Raw genomic sequence first — 13,459 nt, 5'->3', positions numbered from 1 at the left:
ACTTAACCATCCCAATTTCTCATCCCTGACAAATGGTACTTGTGAGGTCGTAGGATTACATTTGGTTAGAGATATGGTCAGGGGGCCACAACCAGTGACATTACATTTGAGGAGGGCAGCCCGGAGGGGCCGAGCAGAGATGCAGAATGTCTGTAGGAAATGTCACACGTGGCTGGGAGCTTACCTGGGAGGCTGCTGGCTGGCCAATGATGACCCAGCCTGGGCACTGCTGGTCCTGATGCGATACTGAAGCATTGGATGCCCACTGATCCAGGAACCCCTGGGGCGTGTAGACCCCACAGTCCTTGATGCTAGTTTTTTGTTCAAACTCCTCACATACGCCATCACCATCATGGAAATAGCACCGGCTGGGTTCATCTGCAGGAGATGGACAGAGAAGAGAGAGAACAGGTAGATATTTGTTCTGTGGTCTCAGCTGAAATCCACAGTGGTGGGATCAGACGAGCAGAATCATCAGCACTGTAATGCCCATCATCAGTAGTCACGAGGGATTATTATTCACCCTTAAAAAAGGAGATCCAGCCATTTGTGACAACATGATGAACCTGCAGGACATGATACTAAGTGAAATAAGCCAGACACAGAAGGTCCACTAGTGGATGATTCCACTTGAATGAGGAATATAAAGTAGTGAAACTCACAGGAGGAGAGACCAGAATGGTGGTTACCAGGGGCTGGCGGGCGGGGGAAATGGTTGGGAGTTACCGTTCAGTGGGCATACAGCTGCAGTTATGCAAGAGGATGTAAAACATCGCACTTACAGCTAACTTTGTGCTTATGGTCGTATTAAGTGTATGCATACTTGAAAATTTAGAGCGTAGATCTTGTGCTATGTATGTTTGAACACACACAGATTCACCAACACTTCATTACACCCCAAGTGAGCCCCACAGCCACCTTGTGAGGAAGGCATTATTATTTTAATTATTTCAGTCCTCCAGATTAGGAGACCGAGATCCCATGTGTCTTTAATAACGTGCCCAAAGTTGGGGCGCCTGGGTGGCTCAGTCGGTTAAGCATCGGCCTTCGGCTCAGGTCATGATCCCGGAGTCCTGGGGATCGAGCCCCGCATTGGGCTCCCTGCGCAGCAGGAAGTCTGCTTCTCCCTCTCCCTCTGCCTCTCCCCCCACTCATGTGTACGCACTCTCTCTCTCTCTCTCAAATAAATAAATAAACTCTTTAAAAACAATAACGCCCAAAGTCACACAGTGTGTTCATGCCAGATCCTGGTTTCAAATTCAGGCTTTCACTTTCCAAGTTCTGGGTACATTATCCGACACCACAGAACTTCACAGTGGCAAACAGGTTTACTGAGCTCCGAAGAGAGTCCCGGTGTCACATGAGGAAGGAACGGATACATCGGAGGAGCTGGCTTCAGTCCCTGCTCTGTAACTCAACTGCTCTGTTCCTTAAGACAAATCCCTTTCCCCCTCTGGACTCGATCAGATAAGAGGGTCCACGTGCCGGGCCTCTGGGAGTCCTTCCTGTCTACTGGCCTAGGCTCCTCAGGGCTTGGTGGTTAAAGTGAAAGGCCAAGTGAGTTCTCAGGCTCCCATGTAATTCAAATCACAGCAGTGATTTCTGCTTGGGACAACTTAAAGCTGCAGCTGGCTGCAGTGATTCTCAGGGGCCAGGACACAGACCACGGAAGCGTGGAGTTGGCAGGTGCCTTCCAAGGAGGCAGGACCCATGCGCGTGGCTTGCTGGTTCTGCACCGAACAACACAAGGAGAAATCAGAATGTAGCCATCTGAAAGAGATCCCCCTGCCCATCCTTCAATAACTCAAATGTCAGGTCGTCTGTGCTCTTTTCCCAATACTTCTAGGGCAAAACTAAATACCCCTGCCTGTGTGGGTTCCTATTTTATGAGGGTCCCTACCCTAACACTTAACTGTGCCATCCTATCTGCATGCTGCAGTTCCTCTGGAAGACTGAGCTTCTTGAAATCTGGTCCCTACTATGCGGTGTCTTCGGGTGCACTTAAAATCATCATCCAAACTAGTGATCGAGATGCTATTAAAAACTATGTCCAGGCAATAGGCACATTTCCTGGGAAAATCTGAACATCCCAGGCATACTGGAACATAGGGTCATCCAAAGGATACTGGTTGGTCTAGGACATCCTTCCCCTATTTACTCCAAAACAATAGAGTGGAGCCCCGTTTCCAATCAGGAATTGACTTCTGTCCCTCAGATTTGCTATATAACTTTGCACAATTAGCTTCACCTCTCAGCCTCTGGCTTTCCATCTGTAATACAGAAACGATGGTCCTAAACACTGTAATAATGTTGTATGGTGACAGATGGTGACTGTACTTATCACGGTGAGCACTGAGGATGTACAGAACTGTTGACTCAATATATCGTACACCTGAAACTAAAATAACATTGTATGTTAATTATACTTCAACAAAAAGAAAAGAAAGGAATGATTGTCCCAGCCAGGACAACCTCTCAGGATACCCACAAAACTCTCATAGGACATGGACATAAACATGCTTGTACATTCTAGAATAACAGTCAAGAGAAAAAAAATTCTTCTTCTAAGGGGTCAATTTATTTCTAGCTGGTTGGATGGAATCACCTTGTGAAATCAGTACTCACTTAAAACACTGTGCAGCATCCCCTCCCCACCAAATAGAAAGAGCCAGGGTCAAGTAGAATTAAAACTTGGATTTCTAGGATGCTGACTATCCGAAAAAGGAGTCTGTGAATTCAGGGGCAACAGAATGTTGAACCCTTTCCAAGCTCCAAAAATCCCTTGTTTATTTCAGCAAACAGTTTACATAGTGAAATACTATCAAAAGAGCCAGAATAAATCAATTCATTATAATTCAATTATTTAAGGATGAGTCTGAGTCAGCTGAGGACTCCAGTGACCAGTAGCATGCCTGGCAGCTCAAGGATGGAGAGAAGACAGACTCAGCACTTCTCAGTAGCTCCAACCTCTTGGTGAACGGGGCCAACTTAACATATAATAAAATGTAGACCCAATCCGAGAGTGACCAGCCATTAATCCAGACTCTACTCTTTCAAAACGCAGTCAAGGGAATTGCAAAAAGCACAGGTTTCAGCATCAGACAAAGCCAGGTTCAGATCCTAGCTCTGTCATATATAGGCTTATAGGACTTAAAAAAACTAACCTAACCTCTCTGAACTTTATTTTCTCATCCAAGAAAAGAAAAGGAGGAAATAATATATTTACCCTGTGTTGTTGCACTTATTTCACAAGATGATGTGTACAATGCCAACAACTTCACTCATTTTAGCTAAGGGGAGACTGAGATCCAGAGGTGGTAAGGAGTCTGCTTCCAGATCACAGAGGGAGATGGTGGCAGAGCTAGAAGTAGGAGCCTGGGCTTTTTATACCTCAGAGGGTAATGTCCCTCTGCCCCCATGCTCTAGCTACAGAATAATGAAACCACATCCTTTTGAGGATAAGATCGCTTGACTGCTGGTACCACATTCTCCCCCTCCAACATGAAGACAGGGAGGGTAAGATTATAATAAGATCACAGAAGATCTATTCTCTAAGATGACTTAATTCATATTCTCAGCAAAGACACCTCAGAGTGGCAGGACTTGGGGCTAAAGCTGAGTTCTCATGAGGGCTAACTTCTCCCTGATTATGTTTAAGACCTCCATATTTCTGTCTGCTGGGACTCAGCAGAACCAGGGAATGAAGGAGAGGTCGGGGTAGGCATAGCAGGTAAATAAGTGGGAAGGTAGTTCAGTAGATGATAGATAGATAGATAGATAGGCAGGCAGAGACAGAGTTAAAAGAGAGATAGGAGGTGGTGGAGGGAGAGAGGGGGGGAGAGAGAGAGAGAGAGAGAGAGAATAAATATGCCTGGTTTCTCCTCCAAGATTCTGCTGACAAAGCTACCATGAGCCACTTTTTGAAATAACATCCTTGGACTCTGCTATTCATTTTCTCTTGCTACTGGAGTCCCGGGGGCCCTTCAGCTACATCTGCCAGTCTTCATCTGGGGAATTTTCTCTCCCTCTCTACTCCCATGCCCCAAGCACTGTAGAGAACAGAACGAGAAATGGAATAAAAATATGTGGCCAGGAAAAACAAAGACGGCAACAACAATACAATAAAACAAAACTGGCCTTCCCGTTTTCATTACATCCATTTACTTGGTGCTTTTTGAACACTTTACGCTGGTAGCTGAGCAGGTTATAGTGAAAAGAGTTTAAAATCAATACCAAGGTCAAATGACTATCCTGGCACCTGCCTTCCCTGTAGTAGCTAGGCAGCACTGATCATCATATAACCCCTTGGAGCACTCAACAAATAATTGTTGAATGAATGAATGACTAAAATCCAGCACTCCCAGTGCACGTACTCCTGTCCATAGTTCACACTCTGCACCCTCTGAGAAGTTTCTTTAGACAGGGTCTTAGGGTGGAGGGAAAGGAGCTGAGATGCCATTGGTGATGGGCTTACAGTGGGCTTGCACTGGGCAGTATGATTTCCCCACCTCACCCCTTCTTCCCCCGACATAAGAGAACTCCTTGTCTCAGACTCAGTCCCTCTTGTGCAGTAACACATTTAGAAACTGCTCCATCCAGCTAAAAGACTTGATGTGGGGCGCAAGCATTGCTAAGTCTGTCATCCCCAGCTGAACATTCCTGTGCTACTTTCTTTTCCTTCTGGAAGAAATGCGCTCAGCTCCAGGAGCCTGAGGCAGATGGACTCTCTGTAAGTGGACAGACACAGATGATGCCGCTTCTCATTGACTTAATTTTCACTTTCCATCTGTCTGGAGCATCAGGATGGAATGCCATTGCCTTTGCATTCCTGAGGCTTGTCTGAAGGACACTATTTGAGATGCTCAGACATTATTGCCCTTATTGGAGAGCTTGGAAGCCAAGTCTTAGGAGAATGAGATGAGTTTACCTTGGCATGTAAGCAAAGGCTGGGGCTTAGGCTTTTGTCAAGAGTTCTTGTCCTTAAAGTCAGAAAGCCTGGATTCAAGCCTCTAATCTGTCCATGATCATCAGGTAATCTTGAATCTATTTACTTATACTGGAACTACTTCAACCCAACTGGGGGACACTAATGAACTTAGCTTGATTAGAAAATTGTGAATTTGCAACACCACTAGAATCCTTGAGGTGAATGAATAAAAGAAAGAGCTAGAGAGTTCATTGCTGGAAAAGGAAGCAGGTACGTAAATTGCTCGTTAGCTCAGTACAAGATCTTAGGATGATTTCCACAAGCCCTCAGCTCAAGAATCTTGAAGACCAGACAGTCATAAGCTATTAACTACTGCAAAAACAAACTCAAGCCAATGTGTTCTTCAAACAAGGCCTGAGATAATGTGTATCCCTCAGGATAGGGGGATAATTTAGCAGATTTGAGGAGTAACTATCCTACCCCAAATCCATTTCTGCCCATGCTGTGCTTCACATATAATGTTGTGACAGATCTCCCTGCTTATGGAGATCATCTTCCTTAGCTTGGCATACAAGACCCTCCACAATGAACCTCTCCTGCAGTTTTCCACACCAGCCATTCCCCATCATTCTGTCATGACCTCACAGGGGTTGTTTCCTCTGCCTAGGATCTATTTCTCATTTTTCACTTTGCTAAAACTCCTGCCGGGTCTTCAGATGCAGCTAAGAGCGTCTCCTCTAGCAGGCTATCTCCATCCTCCCTTCTCTCTTACTGACTCCCATCCTAGCTTGATCAGATGACCTTCCTCTGTGCTCTTTCTCACAATTCCCGGATTCCCCCCATCCAGCTTTGGTCAACCTGTCTATGAACAAGACCCTCTTTCAGCCCTATCCCAGCAGGCAGAAGGTATCTCTGGGTACAAAGTTGCTGACTCTCATCCCTGTATTCCCAACTCACAGCACAGGACCTAGAATGAAGGAGGTGCCTGACAAATGGTCGAGGAATAGATGAGCGGATGATGACAAATGAAAACAATGGATGCATTATATTTACGATAGATTATTACCAGTTTAGGCATGTTCTCAACTAACCAGGTGTTGGTATACTTTTCTGTGATGAGATTACCAGCCATACCATGACAGTACTGCAAACCAGATTTCATCAAAACAATGGTATCTTCTTCCAGTGGAATGACATATCTTGTCTAAAAGGTCAACTAGCTTTGCTATAAAATTTCTTCAAACTTTGGGACTGATTGCAGTTATTCTAAAACAAACCCACAGTGGCTATCTCACAAACATATCCATAATGTCCATGTGGGACTAAGAAAGCAGTAATCCTCTTGCAATCATTTCAGTAATGAATGGGCAACAAATAAGAGGCACTAAAGCTTTCTGAAGATTCGGAAGTGAGGGTCATTATTATCCCCAGCTAAGATCACCTTTACTCCTTGATACGAACTGGAGTATAGAATCAATCCTGATAACCAGTATTTATTTACCCAGTATCTGCTCTGTGTCTGTGCTGGTACTGGGGATACACTGACGCATCAGACCGGGCTCCTCCTTTCTGGGTAGAATCAATACTGCTTGGGAAAACAGGGAAAGGCTTCCCAAGAAGACAATTTGGGGCAACATCTTGGAGGAAGAAAAGAATTTGGGGAGGTGAAGGGAAGAGTATGAGCACTGGATGAGTCTCAACCAATGTGTGTGTATATGAAGAAGCTGTCAAGGTTAGAGCTACGGGAGAATGATGGGTCCTGGAACGATGAACTGAAAAGCTGACCTGAGGCCGGTGTAAGGAAGGATTGCAATGCCATGTTGAGGTATTTGAATTTTCCTGTTTAGAAATGGAGAGACTTTGAAGATTTTTCTGAGCAGGAATATCTGTGATTTTCATACTCTTAGGGGGTAGTGAGGTATAAGACCTGATTTTGCTTAGTAGGTGCACCATTTACTATTTATTTGACTTTGGGGAAATTACTTAGAATTTCTAGACCTTGCTTTCTTCATCTGAATAATGGTTGAAGGATTGAATGTTTACTATCATGCTCAGATCACTTAATAATACATGTGATTATATAACAACCCAAAATGTTTGCTTAGTTTCTTCTGTGTGCTAGGTACTGTGATAAACTGTAGGTCCAGAGTAGTAAAGAAATCATCCATGACCTTCACCTCATGGAACTTATAGTCTAGTGGTAAATGTTGGTGAAGCACTCAGGACATAACAGGTGATCAATAAATGGTCTATGACAACAATGATGATCTTGGAGCTGAAAGCAATGATTTCATTTCCTGTATGGGAAAGCTGAGGTTCACGGAATTGAAGTGATTTGCTGAAGCCTTTAGAGAACGTCTCTAGTAGAGTCAAGACTAGATTATTGTTCTTGAACTCTTAACACAAAGCCCTTTCTACTACACCATGCCGATTTACCAGAGGTTTTCAGTATATAATTCTGGCGACAAAATAATTTGTTACCTTAACCAAGTTTCAATATTCTTTTTGGGAATCTCCATTTTCACTTTTCACGACATCCCTGGTGTGGTCCAAATATTAGTAGTCTGAGAAGCTATTGGGGTTACTAAGTCTCTAGCCCATTGAGAGAAAAAAAAAACACTCTACAGATGACAGCTTTAAGTAATAGGAAATGTAATAAGTAATAAGACTCAGGGAGTAACCAAATAATTTGAATGCATGCTCTCCTATCATGGGCTACCTTCCAAAGGATGGTAGAATTTACCAGTTTTTCTAAACTTCTTGTCTGCGAAGATGGGTCAACTTTTGAGAAATTAGTATCCATTTCTATTTCCAGCTGAGGGAACAGTGATTGGCATTAGGATATTCAGTTAGTCCAATGATGACTATTTTCGGTATTTTTTTAAACACCAGAAAAAATAGTATTTTTAAATTCAGCTGTTTGTTTAGGGATGGGTCCAACCACAACAAGCTTCATGCCACATAACAATTCATCCAAACAACAACAAACGACCAAAAAATGCACAGTCTTTGTGTCCAAATAATAGCTTCTTGGAACATGGGAAACTGGAGTGCTTAACCCCCAAAGGTTTACAAAGGGGAAGCTTGGTAGGGAGATGGTGGTCACAATATTGGTATATGTTTCCTCTGGAACAGAAATGACCGGACTTTATATCGCCCATGTTTCAAAGGCTTCATGTCAAACCCACACTGCTGACCTTGTTTAATTCTGTTCAAACTGGGATTTGTCCTTAACCTCCTCAACCGATCAGCCTGTCCGGAGTACAGAAGACAGGGTGGTGAAGGGCTTCTAAAGAATTATGAATCTGCTAACAAGTTTCAGATGCTGGTTAGGTCTACTGAATCTGAGGAGCTTAAGTTGGTTTCTGGTTCCTACAAGGGTTGGCCATATATAAAAGTGAGCCAGAAATTCCTTCCTGTGTTCCACTGTGACAACCAGGCATCATCTAGCAAGCAGAAAGCACTAGGAAAAGAAGGATGGATCTGGATATAGCCTCACATTAACACTCCCATCCCACATCCAGGCCTATCATGGAGAGCACTGTCCGGGGGACAGGTTGGTCCTCTGTCCACTTGGCCCTTACAATACTCTCTTAACTGGTTTGGGTCTTCCCCATTTCCTAAGAGTAATGAACCTAAAGTGATTAATCTATGAGCGATTTATCTATGATGGTATTTGAAATAAGTACTTAGTTGACTTCTGCAAAATGTGAACGTCCCCACCTAGCACTCAAATCCTTCCATAGGCTAGCTCCAACTGTCTTGTCTATCCTCATTCCCAACCATAGCTCTGCCCTCAAATGTTTCTTCCCAGAATTCACAGCTCAGAGCTTCTGTCCTTATTTCTTTAGCCTGAAAGGCTAGTCTCTGCCTGAGTCTCCCATAAAGATTTGACTCAGACATCTTTAGCTCCATGAAGCCTCACCTGTCACACAAATTGACCCCCTTTCCTTCCTGCATCACTATTCCCTACTTCCAAACCAGCAAATCAGGATATGGCCTATACAAAAATGTTAAAGAAATGCAAAAATTAAAAAATAAAATAACCTCCTTTCATTCCACATCTCCTTACCTCTATGTTTCCTACTTCACACTTCTCTTTCCATGATTCACAGAGTTTATTAAGAGTTATCTTTACTTATACTGCCCACCTTCTCACCTATAATTCACTCTTCAGTTCTCTCCAGTCTAACTTCTGTACTTGCTACTCTACCAAAATCAATCTTATCAAGATCACCATTGACCTCAAGGTGGCTAAAACCATAACATCAAAATCCTCATCTTGCTAGACTGCCTTGAAGCATATAAAGAAGTAGCCCTTCCCTTTCTTCCCGAAGCATTCTCTCATGGATTCCATGGCACATGCCATCCCATTTCTTTCTGGCTCTCAGCTTATCCCACATAGACTTATTTGCTGTTTTCTGCTTCCCTAAATCTCTGTAAATGCTGCCAGGCTTCAGGGCCAGGCCTTGGGTCCCCTTTCCTATCTATCTACATTCTATCATTCAGTCCTCATTTCTAATAAAAATGTTAAAATATCTATGTGTCAATGGCTCAAACATTTCTTTAGAAATGTTCTCTTCTCTGAGTCCTAACTGCCTACAGTGACATCTCTACTTAAATATCTATTTAAAAGCATCACGAATCATCATGTCTAAAGCAGAAGTAATGGTTTCTCCCTACATTCCTTTCTTCCTCATCTTAGTAAATGACAACATCGCCCAACAATGGTCAAACCAAAACCGTCTGAGTCATCTCTCCCATTTTTTCAGACTGCCCTCCAACCCCACATAAAGCCCATGGACACATCCCGTACACCCTTTCGTCTCGGGATATTCTGTTCCATCGCTGCCACCCTAACCCAGGCCACTGTCACTTCTCCAATGCTCACTGAATTAGTCTTTTTCTTCCTCGGTCTGTTTCCTAATCCCCCCTCCTCCAGAGCACAGCCAGAGTGCTCTTTTAAAAACATAAACTTTCAGGCCATCCTCCTACCTAAAACTCCTCAATGGTTTCCTATAACACATGAGGTGAGATTCAGTCTCTGTCTCAGCCAACAAGTTCCCACCTTAGCTGATCATCTCCTACTACTGCCTCCCTCACTCACTATCATCCATCCATCCATCCATCCATCCATCCATCCATCCATCCAGTTAACCCCCTGTTCAACATGCATCTATTTCTTAAATGAGCCAAATTTGTTATGGCTCCAGGAACTTGAACTTGCTGTTCGTTTTACCTAGAATACTTTTTCTCTGGCTTTTCTCACAACCTCTTCCTTTTCATCATTTAGGGCTCAGTTAAAATATTACTTCCTCAAATAACAACCTTGCTACTTACAGTAAGCTCACATCCGATTCCTCCATCCCCATTAGAGCATACATACCATCTTGTTGTATTTCCTTCACACCATTATTCACTATCTAAAAATAAATCTTATGTATTATTGTTTCTCCCCCCCACCCCGCCCCATGTGACACAGGTTTCACGGAAGCACGTTTCCAAGTGCACACCTTTCTTTCGGATCAAGAAAACTGTCTCACCATATTATGTAATTGACATTTGAGAATGAATGAATGGGTGACTATGTACAGCTCTTGGATTGTGAGACATTTCTGGGCTGTCTCCAGTGTTAACTTCTATTCACATCTCTGATTCTTAGGACAAAGCCATTCTCGTAGCTGCTGCTCGTAAAAGATGAATTAACAAAGTTCTTCTGGAGTTTCAGAATGTCTGTTATTGATTGTACTGAAGAGACCGCAAACCTGACTTGAATCTGTTTCAGCAGATTGTACGATAGAAAGATTTTTATGAAAATATTAATTATAATGAGATCCTATTATAAATCCAAGCACACGTTAGGGGGAAAAATCCAATTCTATCTAAACCATCCCATAATATTTTTCCCCCATGAGATATCATGCCTCACCATCTGTCCTAAATATTGTTTTAGTTTCTTTCTTAACTGAATTTCAAAGCAATGGAACATCTGGATAGAAAAGGTGCTGCATACTGGACTGAAATTTAATAAAGAGATTTGATGGTCTTATGAATTGGAACTTGAAGATACATTTGCATCACCTTGAATTTAGTATAGGTATTTGAATGGCCTAAAAAGATGATAAGCAAAGATAGTGATCCTAATAAGTGACAAGGCATTCAATAGAGAAGAATGCTCAAAGCCCTGAATGATTTTCAGCTGGGTCTCTTTTGGGTTCCAGCACTATCTCATGATATGGGAGAGGAGGTAAAATTCAGTCCCATAATGAATTATGTAGTGGCCACGAAACAGGCAGGCATTCTAAGCACAGACAGGAGGGAGAATGATACCTAGGACCAGAAGGGCTTTAAAAGCATGAGCAGGAAATAACAGAATGAGATTTGCCTTGGATAAAAGAAGCTAATAATAAACGGAGAAAAGCAATCTGAGGCATTTATATGCAGAGAATGTACAAAAGTGGCACAAAAGGGTAATGATGGTAGACATCTGCAAATCGGGTGTCCGTGGTTGTAATGTGATCTCGTTGCTCCACACCAAAAATAAGTAAGTAAAAAATAGGTAAGAAAGGAAGAAAGAAAGAAAAGAAAGAAAGAAAGAAAGAAAAAGAAAGAAAGAAAGAAAGAAAGAAAGAAAGAAAGAAAGAAAGAAAGAAAGAAAGAGAAAGAAAGAAAGAAAGAAAGAAAGAAAGAAAGAAAGAAAGAAAGAAAAAAGAAGGAAAGAAGAAAAAGAAAAGAGAACGGGCCACTTTCTCAGAATCAGCAGCTTGGTCAAGAGAACGGGAGTCAAGAAGAGATGCTCTCTCATTCCCCTCCCTGAGCTGCGATTTCCCTTCTCTAGAAAGAGTTATGTCAAGTAGCTCTATAATCCCCTTCAACAGAGTCATTTTACAATGAATTTGGTTCTTAATGTCCCCCCCTTTAATCATTAAACCAGGTTTTCAGTCTGAAGATGGGGAAATATCAGCAAAATGAAAACTAGAACGGTGCGGTTGAACCTGTTCTGAGAAACACAGGAGAGGACTCTAGCGAACAGCAGGTGGAACAAAGGACAGGAAATCAAAATCTGAAGCTCAATTCTCCAATACCGGGTAACACACATCGTCATTCTGGGTTCCGTTCTTTGTGTCTATCAAAACAAAACGACAAAACTGCTTTTCCCACCCATTTTAGAAAGTGGCTGCAATGATCAGCTAAACTATTACGGCAAACACTCAGATGTGTTATTGTTTGCACGTTTCGTTATCACAGATGCAATCTAGAACTCCTCTCCCGAACCATTACATGGCTTGCTCAGCTCACTGTCTTAGCCTCAGCCTCACGTCCGGTGCTCAGTGAACCCTCTTCCAACAGTGCTGCCTCCACTCCCATCTCTGCGGACTGTACCCCACTCAGGATTTCACTGTCTACGCAGCATTACATTGCGTCTTCACCAGTGCACTTGATGACTGCATTTGCCCTAACATAGAATGGCAGCTCCTTGAGAGCAGAAACATAGGCTGTTTTGCCCATTACTGCACTTCCAATTTCAGGACACCAAGGACAGTCAGGACAGAGTGCTGAATGAATGAACGAATGGAGGGTTAGCCCTGCAAGGGTCTCTAGAAATTATCTAGTCTGCATGCGTCCTTTTGCAGATGTGGGAACTGAGAAAGGTTAAGTAACTCACTGAAAGCTACAGGCCAAGGGTTTGGGTTGGCTCATTAAGGCTCATTATATAAATATTGGGGCTATGCAATTTCAAATAGAAATTGATCTGTGAGAAATGTGTATATGTAACCATAAGGAAAACACCACGCATCCAAACAAAGGCAGTTTGGGCACATACGCATGCCTGTTCTTCAATGCAGTAAAATGAGCCACCTAGCAATCCGTTAGGGTGTCCTCAAGTTTCCAGAGAAGAGAGACTTCTGGGCAAGTGGATGCTATGTTAAATAACAGTAGCCAAGGAATTGAGGATGAATCAGGGCACCACATGAAAACCAAGCCAGTCACCCCAGTCTGGCACAGTTGGTCGTGACTAAGGTGACCGCAGTATGCTTGGTTCTTGGTGGGGTTCCCATGCAAGAAACTAGAGTGTCAAAATGGATCCCTCCCACCCGAGCCCTGATTGGCTTGGCCCTCTTCGAAGACCATCCTCCTGCCATATGGTTCAGATAAGTTCAGAAAGATGAGGCATTCAAGCCACAGTGTCCTCCATCTCCAAGTTGGTGAGATATGCCACACTGCGCTCACCGGCAGAAGCCCAGTCAATGGGCTGAGCTGTACTCCGGTAAGTTTTCTTTACCTTACATGATGGCAGGGGCTCCTTTTATGCCCTTGGAAGAGGATTTTATGTTAATTTGAATATATGCTCTTTGATCTGTATTGTTGAACTGTTTTTGTCCTTACAGAAACTTGTATATGTGTGTGTGTCTCTCTCTACTCCCAATAGGGAAAAAACAGGGGAGGGAGGGAAGGAGGGAAGGAAGGAAAGAAGGAAGGAGGGAGGGAGGGAGGGAGGGAGGGAAGGAAGGAAGGAAAGGAAAATTGGTC

The 13,459-nt window shown here is 43.1% G+C and overlaps 1 protein-coding gene across 1 annotated transcript in view; it reads right to left on the bottom strand.

The window, feature by feature from the left end:
- Positions 1–13,459, bottom strand: part of PAPPA (pappalysin 1) — a 240,753-nt gene that overhangs the window by 99,235 nt on the left and 128,059 nt on the right. The window contains exon 10 of the mRNA XM_036087337.2: positions 185–378. Coding sequence (XP_035943230.2) covers positions 185–378 — 194 coding nt within the window. The remainder of the gene's footprint in view (positions 1–184; positions 379–13,459) is intronic.

Source organism: Halichoerus grypus, chromosome 14 (assembly GCF_964656455.1).
Source record: "Halichoerus grypus chromosome 14, mHalGry1.hap1.1, whole genome shotgun sequence".
Lineage (NCBI taxonomy): Eukaryota > Metazoa > Chordata > Mammalia > Carnivora > Phocidae > Halichoerus > Halichoerus grypus.
Note: the sequence above shows the minus strand (reverse complement) of the source record. Positions and strands in the feature narration are given on the sequence as shown.